Raw genomic sequence first — 19445 nt, 5'->3', positions numbered from 1 at the left:
TTTTTTAAGAAATGGGCCTAAGTCTTTCTAACCTGTGATCCAGTGTCGTAGTAAAAGATGTTCCCCAATTACTAAATAGATAAGTTGTAACATCCTAAGTAGAGAATATGAAACCCTTAAGGTCGGACTAGGATTTAGACTTAAACCATGGATTTTATACTAAGAGCAGAGCATAGGCTGTCATTTTCAGTCTGAAAAAATACTTCCACAGAAAGTTGCTCCCAGGACTTTCAATTTTCCAATCATCAAAGCAACAGTCACTGGTGAGGCACGTCTGAGTCCTTGTTGACTGAGCCACATTTATTGGAGGCTGCTCAAGTCCCTTTCTTTTATGACTTCAGCTTTGGACATGAGGACGGGTGCCTTACAGCAGTCTTGACTGGCCTTGGTCTGGCCTGCCCTTCCTCTTCTTGCTGGTTTCTGACCTGCTGCCTGCCCTCTGTGATCCATATTCCCCCAACAACCCGGATCCTCAGCTGTGCAATGCCCCAGGACACCACTCAGTTTTGGCAGCTAATGTGGGTCTGTTATCTGCTAAACTCTGCTCGTGATCTCATTTGGCCCCTGTCATCATCCTGGCTGTTAACAGAGCACCCCTTCTCAGAGATACTGTTTCTACTCAGCCCTGAAGTTCATTATTTATATTTCTCTTAAATAACACTGTCATCATCCTGGTTAATGTTGATCCGTCCTCTTTCTTGATACATCTCTGCTGCTGCTGCTGCTGCTGCTGCTGTTAAGTCACTTCAGTCGTGTCTGACTCTGTGCGACCCCGTAGACGGCAGCCCACCAGGCTCCTCTGTCCCTGGGATTCTCCAGGCAAGAACACTGGAGTGGGTTGCCATTTCCTTCTCCAATGCATGAAAGTGAAAAGTAAAAGTGAAGTCGCTCAGTCGTGCCCAACTCTGTGCAACCCCACGGACTGCAGCCTATCAGGCTCCTTCGTCCATGGGATTTCCCAGGCAAGAGTACTGGAGTGGGGTGCCATTGCCTTCTCTACTAGCCCTTAAAACACTTCATCACAGAAGGAATTGCTTGTGACTCTTCTTTATCAGGTGTTCTCATCTCATCTACATAAACCTTTGGGTTTATTGTTTTCAAGTTCTGAATTGTGTTTCTGCTGGGACTGGTTTCCAAGATCCCTTCTGTGCAAGTATAAGAGCATCTTTCATTCTCATGACCTTTTGTGTCTAACGGGCTCCAGACTTGCCCTGATCATTCTTAATTTGAATGCCTTCAGGTTGGGGTGTGCTCTTTATAGACTCAACACGCTTCTAACAATTTCCTATATTCTTTTATCTGGCCAGTTTTGTTAATGTGTAAAGGTTAGCTAAATATCTGTGCTGTAACCAGCTCCAATCCTGGGATCACTGGCCAAACCATCTAAGTTGTCCTCTGTCCCTGCCTCCCTACCCTCTGTCCTTCTGACAGAATCCATCCGCTAATAGAAACAGTGTCCTTAATTCTTTTTTTTTTAAGATGACAGTTTTGTTTTTTTGTTTTGTTTTTTGCCGTGCTGTGTCTTCATTGCTGAATGGGCTTCCCTCCAGTTGTGCAGAGTGAGGACTACTTTCTAGTCGCCGTGAGCGGGCTCCTCATTACAGTGACTTCTCTTGCTGTGGGGTGCAGGCTCAGCATTCGCAGCTCCAGGGTTCTAGATCACAGGCTCAATAGTTGTGGCACACAAGCTTAAGTACTCCACAGCATGTGGATCCTCCCTGACCAGGGCTTGAACCCATGTCTCCTGCATTGGCAGGTGGAATTTTTTTTTTTTTTTTTTACCACTGAGCCACCAGGGAAGCCCCTATCCTTAATTCTTTATCAGTGGGCTAGTCCTTCTTTGAGACGTATCTTTCAGTGAGAAATTGCCCTCCAACAAGAATCAACTACACTAATGATTCTGCCATCCCATATATACAGGTCTCTGATCATTAAACTTGATTTTCTATTAAATTATTCCCATTATGAGTCCTAATATCAAGTCTGGGACAATATGAGTTAAATCTTTTTCTCTTTTTCAATTAAAAAGACCATATAAAAAACTAAAAATAGTCCAGCCTCCCATACCAACTTGTTGTACAATTCTTCATTTTTAGTTTTCAAAGAAAAGAATTTCCCAACCTTTGCTTTATCTTCCTTTTGCAGTTGTGTATAAGGATATACTTACTCCACTTAAACACTCCTACCAGTTCTATCTGACCTTCCCACAGGCCTATGTCCTCATACACTGACACAGATTACTCATATAATATTGTAAATTAGTCTGTATATGCTTTTCAGAAAAATTTTTCATACTTCAAAACTTCTTAAAGTTAGCTATGGTCAATTTTTTTTTTTTTTTTTGCTAACAGAGTTTTATCAAAACGTGGACAAAAGTAACACAGTTTGCACAAAATGTGCCACTTTTTCAGTTATTTAGTACTTAGTTCACTAGAAGCAGTAGCTGGGAACCTAAGTTTTAGAATTACTTTTCTACTCTTGGGTAAGTAGGCCAGCCAGTTATAAAAGTTGATCTTCGGCTATAAATAGAAGCAGTGACCTCTCTTACAGACTTTAAAAGACCTCGTTGCTTTTGTCGGAATGCACAAAAAACATACATGTTTTTGTTTTTTGACTTCATAGGAAATCAATGTATTGACAGTCGCATTGGTCAACCAAGACCGAGAGAACAACACTGAGAAAAGAAGCCAAGGCTTAAAATCAGAGAAAGAAGCTCTGCTGATTGGTAAGGAAATTCTGTTTTCCTCATCTGTTCTCTCATTAGTAATAATTCACTTAAGCAGTATTTTTAAGTTATTCACCTCCAACGTGTTGATGATTTAAAAGCTTTGTCTTCTGGTCAAAGATAGGATTAACTTCATCAAGATTATATTACACACATTACAAATCAGGGGCAGACCAGCCCCTGAGTTGCTCTTGGGCTTCCCTTGTGGCTCAGCTGGTAAAGAATCTGTTTGCAGTGCGGGAGACCTGGGTTCGATCCCTGAGTTCCATCCCTGGTTTGGGAAGATCCCCTGGAGAAAGGAAAGGCTACCCACTCCAGTGTTCTGGCCTGGAGAATTCCATGGAATATATAGTCCATGAGGTCACAAAGAGTCGGAAACGACTGAGCAACTTTCACTTTCACCTTCCAACCATGTATAGTTGGTTATCCAACATAAAACTGAATACAAGAAAAACAGATTAACTTGCAAGTCACATGTTACAAATCTCGATTTCAAGATGTGGCCACAACTGGAGGCCAGGTTGGATTCAGTCCAAAGGGGATCTTCTACCCGAAACCAGATCTCCAGACTCAGGAGCAGCCATGCCCTGAGGTCAGCTCCAAGGCCAGACCTGCAGCACTAATGATACAGGGCCATCTAGACCACAGAGCTGGCTAGGCTAGGACAGCTGACCAGGATTCCCTGCCCGAGTTTGGATTCATTTATCCAAGGTAAATGAAACGAGATGCTCACGAAAGAAGAGAAAGAAGGAAGAAAGTTGGTGTTTGCCTAAAACATATTCAAGTTGCCCCCAAAAATATATCAAGGTTGGCTTTTTCTTTGCCAGGCCCAGAGAAAGCTCTAAATGTTCTTTTTAAAATTATTTTTATTGAAATACAGCTGAATTACAATGTTGTGTTAATTACCGGTCTACAGCTAAGTGGCCCAGTTATACAGACACACACACACACACACACTCTTTTTTGTTTGTTTAATCTTTAAAATTATTTAAGTATGATAACACATTTGCAGGAGACTTGGAAAATACAGAACAAAGTTACATATAGTTCCATGATATATTAGTTATTTTTTAAGTAGATAAATGAAGATTTTTAGTTGGAGTTTCAATATCAAACTCTCAAAAATTAATAGAGCGGATAGACAGAGAAGTAGAAGGATATATATGTATCCATTCTTTTTCATACTCTTCCGCTGTGGTTTAGTACAGGACCCTGAGTATAGCTCCCTGTCCTCGACAGTAGGACCTTGTTGCCTGTCCATTCTGTATCTACCAGGTTGTATCTGCTAAAGCCAAACCCCCAATCCATCAGCATATACAAAGGTATCACTCAGTCTCATAAGGAAGTGTTCCTGATGGTGATGTGTTGGTAGCACGCCGGGGACCCCACCTTGGTAGCCCGTATATTTCAGGCTGTTCCCAAAGTCGTCAGATCCAGAGGAGGTGAAGCCAGCAGCCTCACTCCCTGATGCACAGCGCCGACTCGGCCACACCTCGGCACTGAGCCCAGTGTCAGGTCCCAAGGTTAGCCGGGCTCCCCCTTGGCGTGGTTAGGAGTGAGGAATGAGGCTGTGGTCCACGTGAGACAAACTGTTCTTCCGTAGTTCGTTATCTGGCAGGAGTAGCATGTGGCTGCATTTTCTAAATACTGCAGGCACTCACCTCAGAACTACAGGTAGCTCAGGTCCTGGAGAATCTGGCACGGGAGGAATTAAACTCAAAAGACAGTCCAGACTTCATCCATCACATATAGATTTTTCAACTACAGGGTTATTGAATATGACATCAACTTAGAGATACTCCAAGGAAAACCAATTATTTTTTTTTTCTGTGATGATATACAGCCGTGCATGAGTTTCATAAGACATGCTGATGTGTTGTTGGTTCCAGGAGCCCAAAATGAACCCATATGTAGTTGGCAACTGGATTTTTCTTTTACTGGAAAATATGTCAGACTCTTGACAACAGTTTCTCTTTTGCTCAGTGTGGCAAAGTTGTGGTTTCTCCCACAGTGCTTTTAGGGTATGACTGGAGTACATATTTAATGATCAACAGTAAACGCTCCCTCTTTACGTCTGAGTAATATAGACCACTTGGCAGTTTTTAAAAAATGGGAACAGTGTCCATTTTCTTTACTTCTTTCCTGTCAGTATAGATTGCTGCTGCTTTTATGTTCTACTTGGAGAACACAGTTCATTTACAATATCAGCTACATGATTACTATATAGCAGCTGCTGCTGCTGCTGCTAAGTCGCTTCAGTCGTGTCCGACTCTCTGCGACCCCATGGACTGCAGCCCACCAGGCTCCTCCGTCCATGGGATTTTCCAGGCAAGAATACTGGAGTGGGGTGCCATTGCCTTCTCCAACTATATAGCTAGCTAGCTAGATTTTATATATAATAAAATCTAGCTAGCTAGCTATATACACACACATACACACATACATATATATGCATATTTATATATATACACATACACTGAAGTCGCTCAGTTATGTCCAACTCTTTGGGATCCCATGGACTGTAGCCTGCTAGGCTCCTCTATCCATGGAATTCTCCAGGCCAGAATACTGGAGTGGGTTGCCATTTCCTCCTCCAGAGGATCTTTCTGACCCAGGGATTGAACCCAGGTCTCCTGCATTGCAGGCAGATTCTTTAACATGTGAGCCACCAGGGAAGCCCCTATATTTACACACACAGTATTTATTTTACATATATAAATGTATTTTGCAGCATTTATATTACACATACACACACACAGATCTTCCTCAGTTTATGATGGGGTTACATGCCAATAAACTCATCTTAAGTTGAAAATACCTAAGTCAAAAATGGATCTAATACACCTAACTTCCCTAGTGGCTCAAACACTAAAGAATCTGCCTGCAATGCAGGAGACCCAGGTTCCATCCCTGAGTCTGGAAGAATCCCCTGGAGAAGGGAATGGCCACCATTGCAGTATTCTTGCCCGGAGAATTCCATGGACAGAGGAGCCGGGCAGTCAATGGAGTCTCAAAGAGTCAGATACAAACTGAGTGACTAATACTTTCACTTTTCTTTCACTCACCAAATGTCATAGCTTAGCCCAGCCTACCTCAGAACGCTTACATGAGCTAACAGGCAACCATCTAACACAAAGTCTACTTATAATAAAGTGCTGAATATCTCATGTAGCTTATTGACTACAGTACTGAAACTTTAAGACAGAGCTGGCTGTAGGGTGCAGAGTAGTTCTCAGCGTGTTGGCTGTTCCCCTCACGGTCTCGTGGCTGACAGGGAGCCGCGGCTCGATACAGCTGTCCAGTGTCACGGGGGGTGTCGTGGCACTAGCCCAGGAAAAGCCAAAATTCAAACTACAGTTCTTACTAAATGCACACTGCTCTCACACTATCATAAAGTCGAGAAATCATTAAGTGGAAGCACTGTAAGTCAGGGACTGTCTATATAGACACACACACCACACACCATTTTTTTCAGTCAGCCACCTCTAAAGTTTAGAAATGCTTTACACAATGTAGGTGAATGGGAGGAAACGGGAGGGCTACATTTAAAACATGTCAACTCGACTGAGGTCTCTAATCTTAGGGGGAAAAAAACTTAAAAATGGGTAAATTCATGTCTGTTTAGAAGAATAAATTTTGTAAATCAGGATCTTCAATAAAAATTAGGTACAACCAACTCCAAATTTTCCAGAACTTTTCCTTCACTTTTGAGCTTTCAAAGTGGTCTCTCATATTAGCATTTGCAGTTCAGGGCTGGGCAAAAAAAAAAAAGGATGTGAAACTCATTTTGAATCAATATATGAGGCTGTTTAACGAGAAGTAAGATTCGAGATTTAGAGTTTGATTAAATTTGGGAGTTTAATTTTCCCTTCATTTCTCCACTACCTCTCCACCTCAGTATTTTATTTAACTTTATTTAATGGAAGTTTGATTACAGATGTGACTTCCTGCCCAAACCCTACCCAAAATACCTAGGTACTTACACCATTTTGTACTCAGAGAGAGAGTAATCATCCAAAAGAATGGCCAAAAGTAGAGGGAAGTTCCTTTTTTCTTTTTTTGGTTTCTTTTTTTTTATTATTTTATTTTTGACCACACCACGTGGCATGTGGAATCTCAGTTCCCCAACCAGGGATTGAATTTCCACTCCCGTGTTAGAAGCGCAGAATCGTAACCACTGGACCACCAGGCAAGTTCCAGAGAAAGAGTTTCTAAGATTGGTGAAATGGATCTTGCAGTTGCCCCCTGAATTAAATGTGCCGCTCTACTAGTTGAGTTTGGCCATTCATATTTTGTGGACACCCAAATGCTGGGGCCATAGAGAGCTCTCCTGCAGCTTCTGGAATCTGGATAAGGACTGTGATAGAGACAGAATGACAGACTGCGGGTTCAGAACTGCTTTGGAGCAAGCTAGAGAGAGGGGGCAGATTCTAGTTCTTTTCTGAAGAACACTTGTAGGCAGAATGATTTTGGGAGTCCCCTGGACTTGTGATACATCTGGAGGGGTCAGCAGTACTCTGGAATTTCCCTGTAATCTGCCCTTGGAAAAACTAAACCCATATCAAGGATACAGTAGGCCTGCCCTAAGTCACTCTAAAAGGCTAGGAGCACAGCAGAAAATCTCCCTTGTATTAGAAATGCTTATTAACAAAACCTTCATCATATCTAGGTGCCTATAGTATATGCTGCATGCAAATATATTCAGTTAAAACCCTCTTGGGACACACAAATTTTATATAAAAATGCAAAGTGGAACAAGCCTTGATTGCCTGGAAGAGAGGAGTGAGAGATAAGCTACTCAAATGAATTTTATCTACAGAAAACTTAAAACTGAGGCTGGCACTTCCTAAACAATGCGCAGTCCTTGTGTGTGACTTTAATTTGTGACATGAATTTATCTGGGCCAAAGTGTGTATTCTTTCTAGGCATTCTCATGACCATTTTATAAAAGTGGTGTCTTTAAGGCATATAGATTATGTGTACATTAAAGAAGATCAGTGGGATTTCATCTGTAACACTACTTGGATCTTTGTAGATTTCCATCCTGAGTCTCTTGGGAGTTCCACCGTTCTGCCAAACTTTCCGCTTCACAATTAATGGCCATTGAGTGCTATGTTCCAACTCAACCAAAGAAGCTAGGCCCTTGGAAAGCACGTTAGTATTTTGATTGCTGGAATCAATCGATTCTTGTGAAGACAGGTTGGCATATAATTGAACCTAACAGAATTACATTTTTATGGAAGTTTGGGAGGGTAGCATTTTATATCTCAAAACTATATAGTAACCACACATTAGGTCAGCTTGACATTGCCCAGTGCCTATGCCAGAACTCCTGGTTCATTTCACATGTGCCCTACATGTTGGATTTGGCATGCGTTGAATTCATGTGGGAGAGCATGAGTCAATACTTGTGGTTTAGAACCAAAGCTTTGGATCGAGGTTCAGTTGGAAACCCCTGGCTATTGTTAGGAAGGAGAATGGATCAACATTTTTTATTGATAAGCAGATAGCTCTGAGGAGATGCTGACAGTCTAACTCTGCATCACTCCATCTTCTCCTGCTTAATTAATTCTAACACAATAGATTTCCATTCCCAGCAGCCTTGATCAGCACCCCAGCAGTGCTAGTCATCATTGTAAATCCCATCCAAATACAGCCCAAACCTTCTCAACAACTCTGTTTATGAAGTTGTTATTCAAAACTTACCCGTATCCCTGAGAACCATCCTCACATTCTTAATGATCAGGCGGGCTTCTTTACATATCACTGTGGCCTGTGGCCCCTCTGTGGGTCACGACACACATTTTATGCGTAACCAAGATGACTGTTCACATCAAGCCCCACCCCTCCTACTGTGACCACTGTATCCATCGCTCTCACTATGTAACCCCCCTGCACACAGCCAGTCTGCATCTGAATTGGAATGTTCCCCCTAACGCATGGGTATTAGAAAGCAGATGAAGGAACTGTAGATAAAAACACTTATAGAAGGTTGAGTGGCAACTTTTTGGTGTTTTCAGTGAAAAGAGTTAAGGCTTTATTTAGGCTTCACCTGAGAAAAGTAATCTAGGGAGTGTGTTCTTGTCTGAAAGCTACTGACCATAAAGAATGAGTCATCAACCTAAATCTTATTTCCATAACACAAATGTCCATATCAATAAACCAACAAACTTTTGTCAAAAGCCTGCATAAAAATTACCAGGCTTCATTGTGGAAAAGGGCTTCCCTGGTGGCTCAGATGGTAAAGAATCTGCCTGCAATGCAGGAGACCTGGGTTCGATCCCTGGGTTGGGAAGATCCCCTGGAAAAGGGAATGGCAACCCACTCCAGGATTCTTGCCTGAAAAATTCCATGGACAGGGGAGCCTAGTGGGCTACAGTCCATGGGATCACGAAGAGTCACACACAACTGAGCAACTAACCTTTTGTACTGTGGAAAAGAATCATCTGAGCAGCCTGTTTAATTGGCAGAGTCTTTGTCCTCAGGCACAGAGGTTCGGTTTATTGAGAGACTAACATCTGAGGTGATACTGAAGAGGGCACCTCTGGGTCTGTTTCAGGAACTAGCGGCCTACCATGTGCCAAGACGTGTGTTAGCTGATGGTGCTGATGAGACGAGCTCTCCCCTCGAGAACTTTATAGACTAACGAGAAAGAAAGTAGTCAGTGACGATGAAAGTCAAATCAGAAACACAGCGAAGGAGCTGCTTCTGCTGCAGATGCCTTTTGGGATGAAAGGACAGTTGAGGGCGTCCTACAGGATGGATAGAGTTCCTCTGGATAGATGGGGAGTTTCCAAGGCCATTTCAGATACAAGGAGCAACTTACTGAAAGAGCCAAGTGCGGTCTCAGCAGTTTAGTTAAAAACAAGATAGACATATATACTATCGATGCTATATATAAAACAGATAACTAATGAGAATATATCGTACAGTGTGAAAAGTGTTAGTCGCTCAGTCGTGTCCAACTCTTTGTGACCCTGTGGACTATAGCCCACTAGGCTCTTCTGTCCGTGGAATTCTTCAGGCAAGAATACTAGAGTGGGTTGCCATTCCCTTCTCCAGGGGATCTTCACAACCCCAGGGATCAAACCCGGGTCTCCTGCATTGCAGGCAGATTCTTGACTGTCGGAGCCACAGCGCAATAATATTGTACAGCATAAGAAAGTCTGCTTAATGCACTTTGGTGACCTGAATGGAAAGGAAGTCCAAAAAGGAGGGAATGTATGTATACATGGGGCTGATTCATTTTGCTGTACAGCAGAAACACAACATTGTAAAGCGACTATACTCCAATAAAAATTAATTTTAAAATTAAGAGAAAAAGACACAGTTTTACAAAGCTGTGCGAGATCCAGTATTTACAATCAACAAATAAGTGGGAAAACCTACTTTTTGGACAATTAAAGGTTTTTAAAATCCCAGGGCACTGAGAAACATTAGACCAAAGCACAGAAGTGTTTGATCAGCCTTCTGCCACCCACTCCCAGTCTTGCCTCTCTCCACTTCTCATAAATGCTCTGTCCTCTGCAGCCGCCCACAGGCAGCTGTCCCCAGCAGCTTAGGGGGAGACCTAGATTTCACATAACCTCTCCATGCTGACTCTCCAGACTCCTGGTTAGGCCTCTACTGATTTCCAGCAAGATATGACTGCGTCTAAGGACAGCTATTCTTCTGCAGAGCTAAGCCTTCTAGAGACAGATATAAAAGAATATTGCAGCAATTTACATCAAAGAGCGTCCTGCCTATGTTTTCCTCTAGTTTTATCGTACCCAGTCTTAAATTTAGTCTTTAATCCATCTTGAGTTTATTTTTGTGTATGATGTTGGAGAACCTTCTAATTTCACCCTTTTACATGTAGGTGTTCCAGTTTTCCCAGCATCACTTGTTAAAGAGACTATCTTTATTCCATTGTATACTCGTGTCTCGCTTGTTGCAGATTAGTTGGCTATGAGTGTGTAGGTTTCTTTCTGGGCTTTCTATTCTGTCCCATTGATCTATATGTTTGTTTTGGTACCAGTATCAGTACAATTTTGAAAAATAGGAGTCCATAAGAGAAGAGCTTCCCTAGTGGCTCAGACGGTAAAGCATTTGCCTGCAGTGCAAGAGACCCAGGTTCAATCCCTGGGTCAGGAAGATCCCCTGGAGAAGGGAATGGCAACCCACTCCAGTATTCTTGCCTGGAAAATTCCATGGACAGAGGAGCCTGATAGGCTACAGTCCTTGGGGTCACAAAGAGTCGGACACGACTGAGCAACTTCACTTTCTTTCACTTTCCAAGAGAAAAAAAAAATCCATGTACTACATTGAGGTATGTTCCCTCTGTACCCACTTTCTAGAGTTTTTATCATGAATGGATGTTGGATTTTATCAAAAGCTTTTTCCTGCATCTATTGTAGTCTTTGTTAATGTGGTATATCACGCTGATTGATTTTCAGATACTGAAATCTCCTTGCATCCCTGGGATTAATCCCACTTGATCATGGTGTATGATATTTTTAATATATTGTTAGAGTTGGTTTGCTAGTATTTTGTTGAGAATTTTTGTATCTGTGCTCATGAGTGATATTGGCCTGTAGTTTTCTTATCTTGTAGTATCTTTGTCTGGTTTTGGTATCAGAGTGATTCTGACTTCATAGAATGAGTTTGGAAGTGTTAGGTCCTCTGCAGTTTCTTTTTAATAGTTTCAGAAGGCTAACTGTTAACTCTTCCCTAAATGGTACAACTTACCTGTGAAGCCATCTGGCCTGGACTTTTGTTTGCTAGGAGTTTAATTCTAACTCAGTTACAGTACTGGTAATTGATCTGTTAACATTTTCTGTTTCTCCCTGGTTTGGTCTTGGGAGATTGTACTTTTAGTTCTAAGAATTTGTCCATTTCTTCTAGGTTTTCCATTTTATTGGTATATATAGCTGCTCATAGTAGTCTCTTACAATCCTTGGTATTTATGTGGTGAAGGCTGTAACTTTTCCTCTCTCATATCTTATTTTATTGACTTGTACCCTCTTTTTTTCTTGCTGAGTCTGGCTCATGGTTTATCAGTTTTGTTTATCTTTTCGAAGAGCCAGCTTTTTGTTGTTGTTAAGTCTCTATTTCATTTATTTCTGCTCTGATCTTTATGATTTTTCTCCTTCTACTAACCCTGGGTTGTGTTTATTATTCTTGCTCTAGTTGCTTTAGGTGTAAGTTTAGGTTATTTGAGAGTTCTTTGTTTCCTGAAGTAAACCTGCATCACTATAAAATTCCCTCTTAGAACTGTCTGTGCTGCATCCCATAGGTTTTGGAGCATCGTGTTTTCGTTTTCATTTGTCTCCAGGTATCTTTTTAAATTCATTCTGTGATTTCCTCAGTGATCCAGTGGTTGTTACAAACGCTTCTAATTTGCCTGCCAGTTTCCTTTTGTCTGTTTGCTGTGCAGCCACTCGAATGAAATTTTTAAAACGTGATTCAGTTCACATCATGTCCCTGCTTAGAAACTTCCACTAGTTTCCTGCCGTATTTAGAGCTCAATCCAGCCTCCTGAAGCGGGGGCCCTGTGTGGTCTGGCCCCCCACCTACCTCTGAGTGCACGCTGTCGCTCCCCAGCCGCACGTGTTCCTGCCACCCTGTTCCTACCTCAGGCCCTTTGCATGTGCTGTGGCCGCTCCCCGAGCCATCGCCCCTGGCTCACTGTGGCTGACTCCTCAGCTGCCCTCGGGCAGCTTGCCTCCACTGGCCTCCTGCAAAGCAGCCTCCTCCGCGATTGGGGCCGCTCCCAGTGCTGTCCTGTCACCTGCTTTCTTTTCCGCACTGTGTTCACCATCTGAAAGCATCTCCTTTTGTTTTATAATTTTATTTTTGGCTGTGCTGGGTCTTTGTTGCTGTATGTGGACCAGCTGCAGCAAGCGGAGCTGCTCTCCAGCTGTGGAGCGCAGGCTCCTCTCTGCGCTGGTGTCTCTTGGTTTCGGAGCAGGCTCTAGGGTGCAGGGGCCTCAGCAGTTGCAGCATGAGGGTTCAGCAGTCGTGGCTCACGGGCTTAGCTGCTCCGAGGCATGCGGAATCTTTCCGGGGCCAGGGATTGAACTCATGTCCCCTGCACTGGCAGGCAGATTCCCAAGCACTGGACCACAAGGGAAGTCCTCGTTTTATTTTTAATCTTTGTGTTTATCGTCTGTGTTGCTTACCTAGAAAATTAGTTCTTCAAGAGCATTGTCTTCTTCAAGAACCTTGTCTGTGTGTGCAATGCAATACTCCCTAGGACTTAGTACCCAAATGCTGCTAAGGAGATGAATCCGTACAAATCTAATTGAAATGCTGCTCCCTTGGTCTTAGTGAGGTCTGAAATCAAGAAATGCTAGATGACTTTGATGGGAAAAGCTAAAAATGTCTTAATGTGCCTGTTTAAATGGGTCTTCCTAGTGAGGGATTTACCACAAGGTGTATAGAGCTGGCTTGTGTTTCTTTATAAACTAGGCCCTGAGCTGTGTTGCAAATCTAAGAGTACTGACAGCCTCCTCTGTTTCTTCTTTATTTTCTTAATTTAGCTAATTTAGAGTTGTATTTTCCACTGTTGGGAAATCCAGTCTTAAACATGGAGACCTTGATTCTCCATGGATCAAACCAAAACCAGCTGTTGAATCCATCCCTCTTTGGAGATCCATCAGTTCAGTAATGGCTGAGTTCTCCACCCTCAGTTCCTTGTGTTTCTTTTATCAAGCCTTTATGATCTTTATGGTCTTCCAGAGAACCATAAATAGTTTCCATTTCTGGGTTTATAGATTAGATTTTGAGTTATACCTATCATTTTTTTTTCCAGCCTCAGGAAATCTCCCAGTTCCTTTAAAGGAGGGCTTCCCAGGTGATGGTATCGGTAAAGAACCCACCTGCCAATGCAGAAGACCTAAGAGACATGAGTTCTATCCCTGGGTGGGGAAGATCCCCATGGCAACTCACTCCAGTATTCTTGCCTGGAGAATCCCCATGGACAGAGGAGCCTGGTGGGCTACAGTCCATAGGGTCACAAAGAGTCGGACACGACTAAAGCAATGTAGCAAGAAGCTTTAGTTGATTATTTAGAAAGCTTCCCTAAAATGAACTGATCCAGAACCAGGGCCTGGACACTACATGTTCTCAGATGGCATGACTGATGCTTCTGGCGATGCTACTGGGATGGGCAGGGGAGGAGGGAGGAGGGGGTGCAGGACTTGCCAGAGATGATGACTCGTGTTTCCCATTTCTACTGTGTCTCTATCAATACTGAATAACTTGGTTCCCATCCAGAGGTAAAGCTTGGAGAACCTTTATTTAAATTCCTGCTTTGGCCCCACAGGTATCTAGTGACAACTCCTTAAACTTTTATAAAGAAAAGCTAATGGCTTGTTAATATCAGCTACCACTAAGATGGTTCTAAATACTCTCCTAGGGAAAAAGACTCATGTCTGGATTAGGGTTTCTAATCTGACCTTAGAGACATATCTAGAAATCACATGAGCATTTTCCCCTTAGCTTTATGAGCAAAATAGTTTCAGTAAGAAGTTTCTGCACCCAAAATATCCAGGTTACTCTCTTGAATCTGTAAAGCATGAGCAAAGGGCAGGAATCACTGATGAATAGTACTTCAAAGTTACCTGCTTTTGAGGAAGTATGATATCATTAGTGAGTACTGGTACCAATTTTTAAGGTTCTTATTTCTCCTCGTTTATCAATAACAGAACAGTAGAAATGTCGAAGAAGTATACTAGCTATTCTCAGTTCTAGAGGATAAATTCATTCAAGGTACATTTGATGCTGGGACAGATAGAGGGCAAGAGGAGAAGGGGACAACAGAGGATGAGATGGATGGATGGCATCATCAACTCAATGGACGTGAGTTTGAGCAAACTCCAGGAGACAGTGAAGAACAGGGAAGCCTGGTGTGTTGCAGTCCACAGGGTCGCAAAGAGCCGGACATGACTTAGCCACTGAACAACGTTTTTTTTTTTTTAACTTATTTCTTTGGCTGCCCCAGGTCTTTTAGTGGTAGCATGTGAGATCTTCGATCTTTAAGGCAGCACACTGGATCTAGTTCCCTGAGCAGGGATGGAACCCGGGCCCCCTGCATTGGGAGTTCGCAGTCTTAGCCACTGAACCACCAGGAAGGCCCTCAACATACATTTACTGTAAATGTATACTATACTCCTGCTGCTGAACCTGAACACACAAATATTGTCTAAGGGAAGAGTTCCTTGGGGGTAGAGACCCAAGATTGGGGCTGAGGGACTGTAAGGAGGAGGGATGCCAGCATCACAGAGGCAAGAAAAGCAGCCACTCCAGGTCCTCCTGTCTCCGGTATCCCTAAATTTCCTCCTTCATATCTTCCTCTCTTTAGGCCCAGAGTTGTCAGTCACTCCCCCTCGGCCCCACCCCACTCTCTTCTAGACCACACTGTCCATCCTGTTGGGCTCATTTAACTTCATGGCACACCCCCAAGGGTATTCAGAGGAGAAGCTGGGTTACCCAGGAGATGCTGATGATTCTTTGTCCCATAGGGATATTAATGTGAAAAATGTTGTTTTCTCTATTTGCTGGAGCCCCTGCGACACCTGTAAGACTGCTCAAGCCCGTCCACCTTCTGAGATGCCCCCATGTCCCATGGGACGTTTACAGTCCTGTCACCCACAGGCTGCCGAGCCACACCACTCCCCGTCTCAGCCCCACCGTCTCCCCTGTGCTCGGCTCACAGCAAAGCCAGATCAGTCAGTCTGCTGCCTAAGTGGATGTCCCACCAGGGAAAGGAATGCCCGTCCCCCTCTTGCAGGACCCCTCCAGTCTCTCCAGGCTGCTCTCTTGAGGTGCCTCCTCCCTCCCTGGGAGCATCCCATTTGAGAGGAAAAGCAAAGAGCTTCTCACTGGGAACACCCTCGCCTTCCCACAAAGCCAGCACTGACTGTCCCTCCCTTCCCTGTCCACCGCCTTTCCCCCTTACAGGGGCTGGGGGTCTGTCCACCATTTGTCGGAAGCTCTTCTCTGGAAAGCAGTGGACACTGAACCACTCGTCCTCAGCCTGGGACAGCAGAGAAGCACCACTCACCATCCTGAAATAGAAGCAATTCCCCATGAGAATTCTGCCCCCTCTCTCCCACCTAAGGAATGCAAATCAAAGTATTATTTTTTTTTAAAGACTTCTAATTTACTTTCTAAGTAAATCATTCACAAGCTTCTATACTGGTGACAGAATTACAGTGCCACCTCACCAGATTTGAGAATTTCAGGCACAGGGAAATAGTTCAAACACAAAGTAGCAAATGAAGCAGTAGGAGAGGGACAAAACAATTCCACTTAAGTATATTAAAAATGGCTGTTTGCCATTAAAAAAAAGAATGAGAGAGTGCCATCTGCAGCAACATGGGTGGATCTAGAGATTGTCACACTAAGGGAAGTGTGAAGGAGAAATATCGTATGACATCCCTTATACGTGGCATCTAAAAAGAAATGATACACATGAGCTTACAACACAGAAAGAGACTCACATACTTAGAGAATGAACTTATGGTTGCCTGTACACACTGCTCTATGTAAAATGGATAATCAGCAAGGACTGCTGTAGAGCACATGGAACTCTGCTCAGTATTATGTGGCAGCCTGGATGGGACGGAAGTTAGGGGGAGAATGGGTACAGATATATATAAATGTCTGAATCCCTTTGCTGTTCACCTGAAACTATCACAACATGTTTAATCACCTGAACCCCAATACAAAATAAAAAGTTTTTTAAAATGGCTGTTTGCCACTTAGATTAAAACTACCATTGCTACCTGCTATCTGAAACTGCTCGGTGGCATTCAGAGGGCTCCGGAGCTCTAGTCCTTTATGTCTCAACACAGAAAGAATCAGCAAGAGGCAAAGTGATGGGTAAGAAGTGATTCACTAGAATACTTCCCATGGGAGGCTTACAAGCAGGTGGGCAAGAGGTTTCGAGCCCCAAGAACTTAGAGAGCTACAGTTTTAAAGGAAAAGTAGGGAGCGGGAAAGGACTACCTTCTTCCTCATTCTTGAGTAGACATTACGCTTCCATCATCAGTTCCTCCTCTATGTTGGTGGAGAGGGGGGACATCTCCTTGTACCTCATGATCCAAGGAGGTTACTGTCACGGCAGTGTGGAAAAAATTATTTCAGGTCTCAGTACAATGAGGATCTTTCACTTTGAAATGACGCCTTTCCATAAATTATTTTTTAGGTGTGCAGAGAGCATAGATGTCCTAGAGGTCATTAATTTATAGCGGTCTCCCATACTTTTTCCTTTATCTACAGTCCCCTAGTGGGATTAACTATTTAATCAACTGTTCTGTCCCTTTACTCCATCCCTAACTTATCATCACCATTATTTCAGAGAAGGACATTTTAAGAAAAGAAGAAGAAGAAGAACATAATATCAGAATAAAACAGTAGCTCTTTTTATTTCAGGGAAAAGTTCAATCTCTGAAAACTGAGATTTTAGCTTTATGGAAAAGTGTTTCTATGTTCCCCATTTCACTGTCCAAGAAAGCACCCACTAAAGTGCTCTGAGGACCAGTCTTAAGAGTATTTGTGTAGACCTCTTGGTTCTCTGTTCTCAGCCTAAGGATAAACTGGGAAATTTTTCTTTAAAAACTGACACTCATCCGGAGCATTCCAAGCATCTCACGGGAGCCCAGGGGGCCATGAGATCCTATCCCAGGGCAGTCCCAGGACACCCTGCAGTCGATAAGATGACCATGACCAGTTGCATACCAGTGTGGGTCTTTCCTTTGACCTTTGGCTCTCAAGCACCAAAGCGTCACAATAAACAGAACATCAGGGGCCTCATCCACAAACGTGATTCATCTCAAAGCCTGTTCCAAAGAGAAGCCAAAAACGTCAGTCTGAACATGGTTTCTTAAAAACAGGAGTATACAGCCCGTGGGGTCAACATTCTCATTTTCACTGTTTTAATTTTGGATGTAGGAGCAGGGAGGTAGGAGGGTGATGCTTTTCCTTCAGCCCTAACACCGACATTCAGCTTTTCATTTGTCAGTGCAATGTTGACAGTTGAATTTCACGATGGAAAAAGCCCTCTGATTTATAATCAGACTCCAGCCAAACCATCCATTCCCAGGCCTTTTAAAATGATCTTGTAAATTACAGCAGAGAGGGGAGAGCGGGCTGGCTCCCTTGAAACAACAGCAACAGCCAGGGGGAAATAGCAGAGGATTTGTGCTTCCTTCAGTGGCAGTGAGGGAAAAGAGGGACTAAATATTTCCTGTAACTAGCATTGGTAATTACCAAGGGAATTGGAGGCAGTGTGCTCTCTGGCACAGCCGCAGGAGCCATTTTCATATTGCGAAGTCCACCGAGGGGGAGGAAGGGGATCACTTGATCCTTCCAATAACTACAATTTTATATTGGTAAATCAAGCATAAAATTGGTAGTTGAAATGCTGCCAGAAGCCTCTGTTTGGAAATACCTTTATTCATCTGTGTATTTTCTCAGTCTTGCTTTTCTAACTACGGTCTTTCCAGGAGACAATGTTCTGTTGGCCACGCTACTATTACTGTCTTCAAAACAGGCTATTACTGAATGCTTGCTGAGCACGGATACAAGGGGCAAGACCACGACTCGGCCCTGACAAAGCTGTCACTGGGGTCAGATGACAATATTCGCCTGAGATTTTTACTTGCCTCTCAATAACATCCATTTGCCCTCTTCATTTCAGGCATCATATCCACGTTTCTTCACGTCCATCCTTTCGGAGCCAATATAGAATATCTCTGGTCATACATGCAGCAGCTGGACTCCAAGGTAAGTCCTTTTTCTCAACTGGCATTGCGAAAACTTAGGACGTTGGTTGCTGGCTGCAGGTTGAACCCGTGTGATCTGTGTTAGGGATATAACAGCGGATGGAGGTCTGTCTGTATTTCTTCACAAGAACTCAGTTTCTGGCAGAGAATGTCTTCTTTTCCTTGCTTTTGTCCCTTTGGAAAGAAAAGCCGTTATCGAAAATGACGCTGACTTTAAGCAGACATCAAATGACTTTGAGCAGCATATGAGGGATTTGAAAGTGCAGTTTGGTTTGAAAGTCCGCACAAGGGAGATACAAGGTCAGGGCAGCTAATGGGGCATTACCCTTCGGCCGCGTCCTCCCAGAACTCTATGCTAAGGGCTCAACACAATAGAGGAAAATCACCTCAAATTACATAAAGATCTGATACAACTCTCAAAAAAACTGTGTTAGCAGTGGTATTTAGCATCATTCCCCAAATGGAAAAAAAATGACTACAAAAGTTCTCAGCTATGCACCTCGAGAGGCACACCCAGGTCAGGACATTACTCCTCTCTTCTCAGAGGCTAGTTTTCCTCCTCTGCAGACAGCTGCGCTCCTAGCCCATAGAGGCATTTGTGCGCCAAAAAAGAAGAGACAAAAAGCTCAGTATAAGTATCAGATCCTGGTGAAGGGTGAGAGGGGCCTCTGTTGAAATAAGTTCAGTTCAGTTGCTCAGTCATGTCTGACTCTTTGCGACCCCATGGACTGCAGCACGCCAGGCCTCCCTATCCATCACCAACTCCCGGAGTTCACTCAAACTCATATGCATTGAGTTAGTGATGCCATCCAACCATCTCATCCTCTGTCATCCCCTTCTCCTCCTGCCTTCAGTCTTTCCCAGCATAAGGGTCTTTTCAAATGAGTCAGCTCTTTGCATCAGGTGGCCAAAGTATTGGAGCTTCAGCTTCAACATCAGTCCTTCCAATG

At 43.4% G+C, this 19445-nt stretch overlaps 1 protein-coding gene across 4 annotated transcripts in view; it reads left to right on the top strand.

Moving 5' to 3' along the window:
• The window catches only part of ENOX1 (ecto-NOX disulfide-thiol exchanger 1), a 549740-nt gene that overhangs the window by 509526 nt on the left and 20769 nt on the right, over positions 1 to 19445 (top strand). For all 4 annotated transcript variants that reach the window (XM_010854604.1, XM_010854606.1, XM_010854605.1 and 1 more), the window contains 2 exons: positions 2623 to 2725; positions 18411 to 18496. In XM_010854604.1, coding sequence (XP_010852906.1) covers positions 2623 to 2725; positions 18411 to 18496 — 189 coding nt within the window. The remainder of the gene's footprint in view (positions 1 to 2622; positions 2726 to 18410; positions 18497 to 19445) is intronic.

This window comes from Bison bison, unplaced genomic scaffold (assembly GCF_000754665.1).
Source record: "Bison bison bison isolate TAMUID 2011002044 unplaced genomic scaffold, Bison_UMD1.0 scf7180017864345, whole genome shotgun sequence".
NCBI lineage: Eukaryota > Metazoa > Chordata > Mammalia > Artiodactyla > Bovidae > Bison > Bison bison.
The sequence above is the reverse complement of the archived record's forward strand: the minus strand, read 5'-3'. Positions and strand labels throughout refer to the sequence as shown.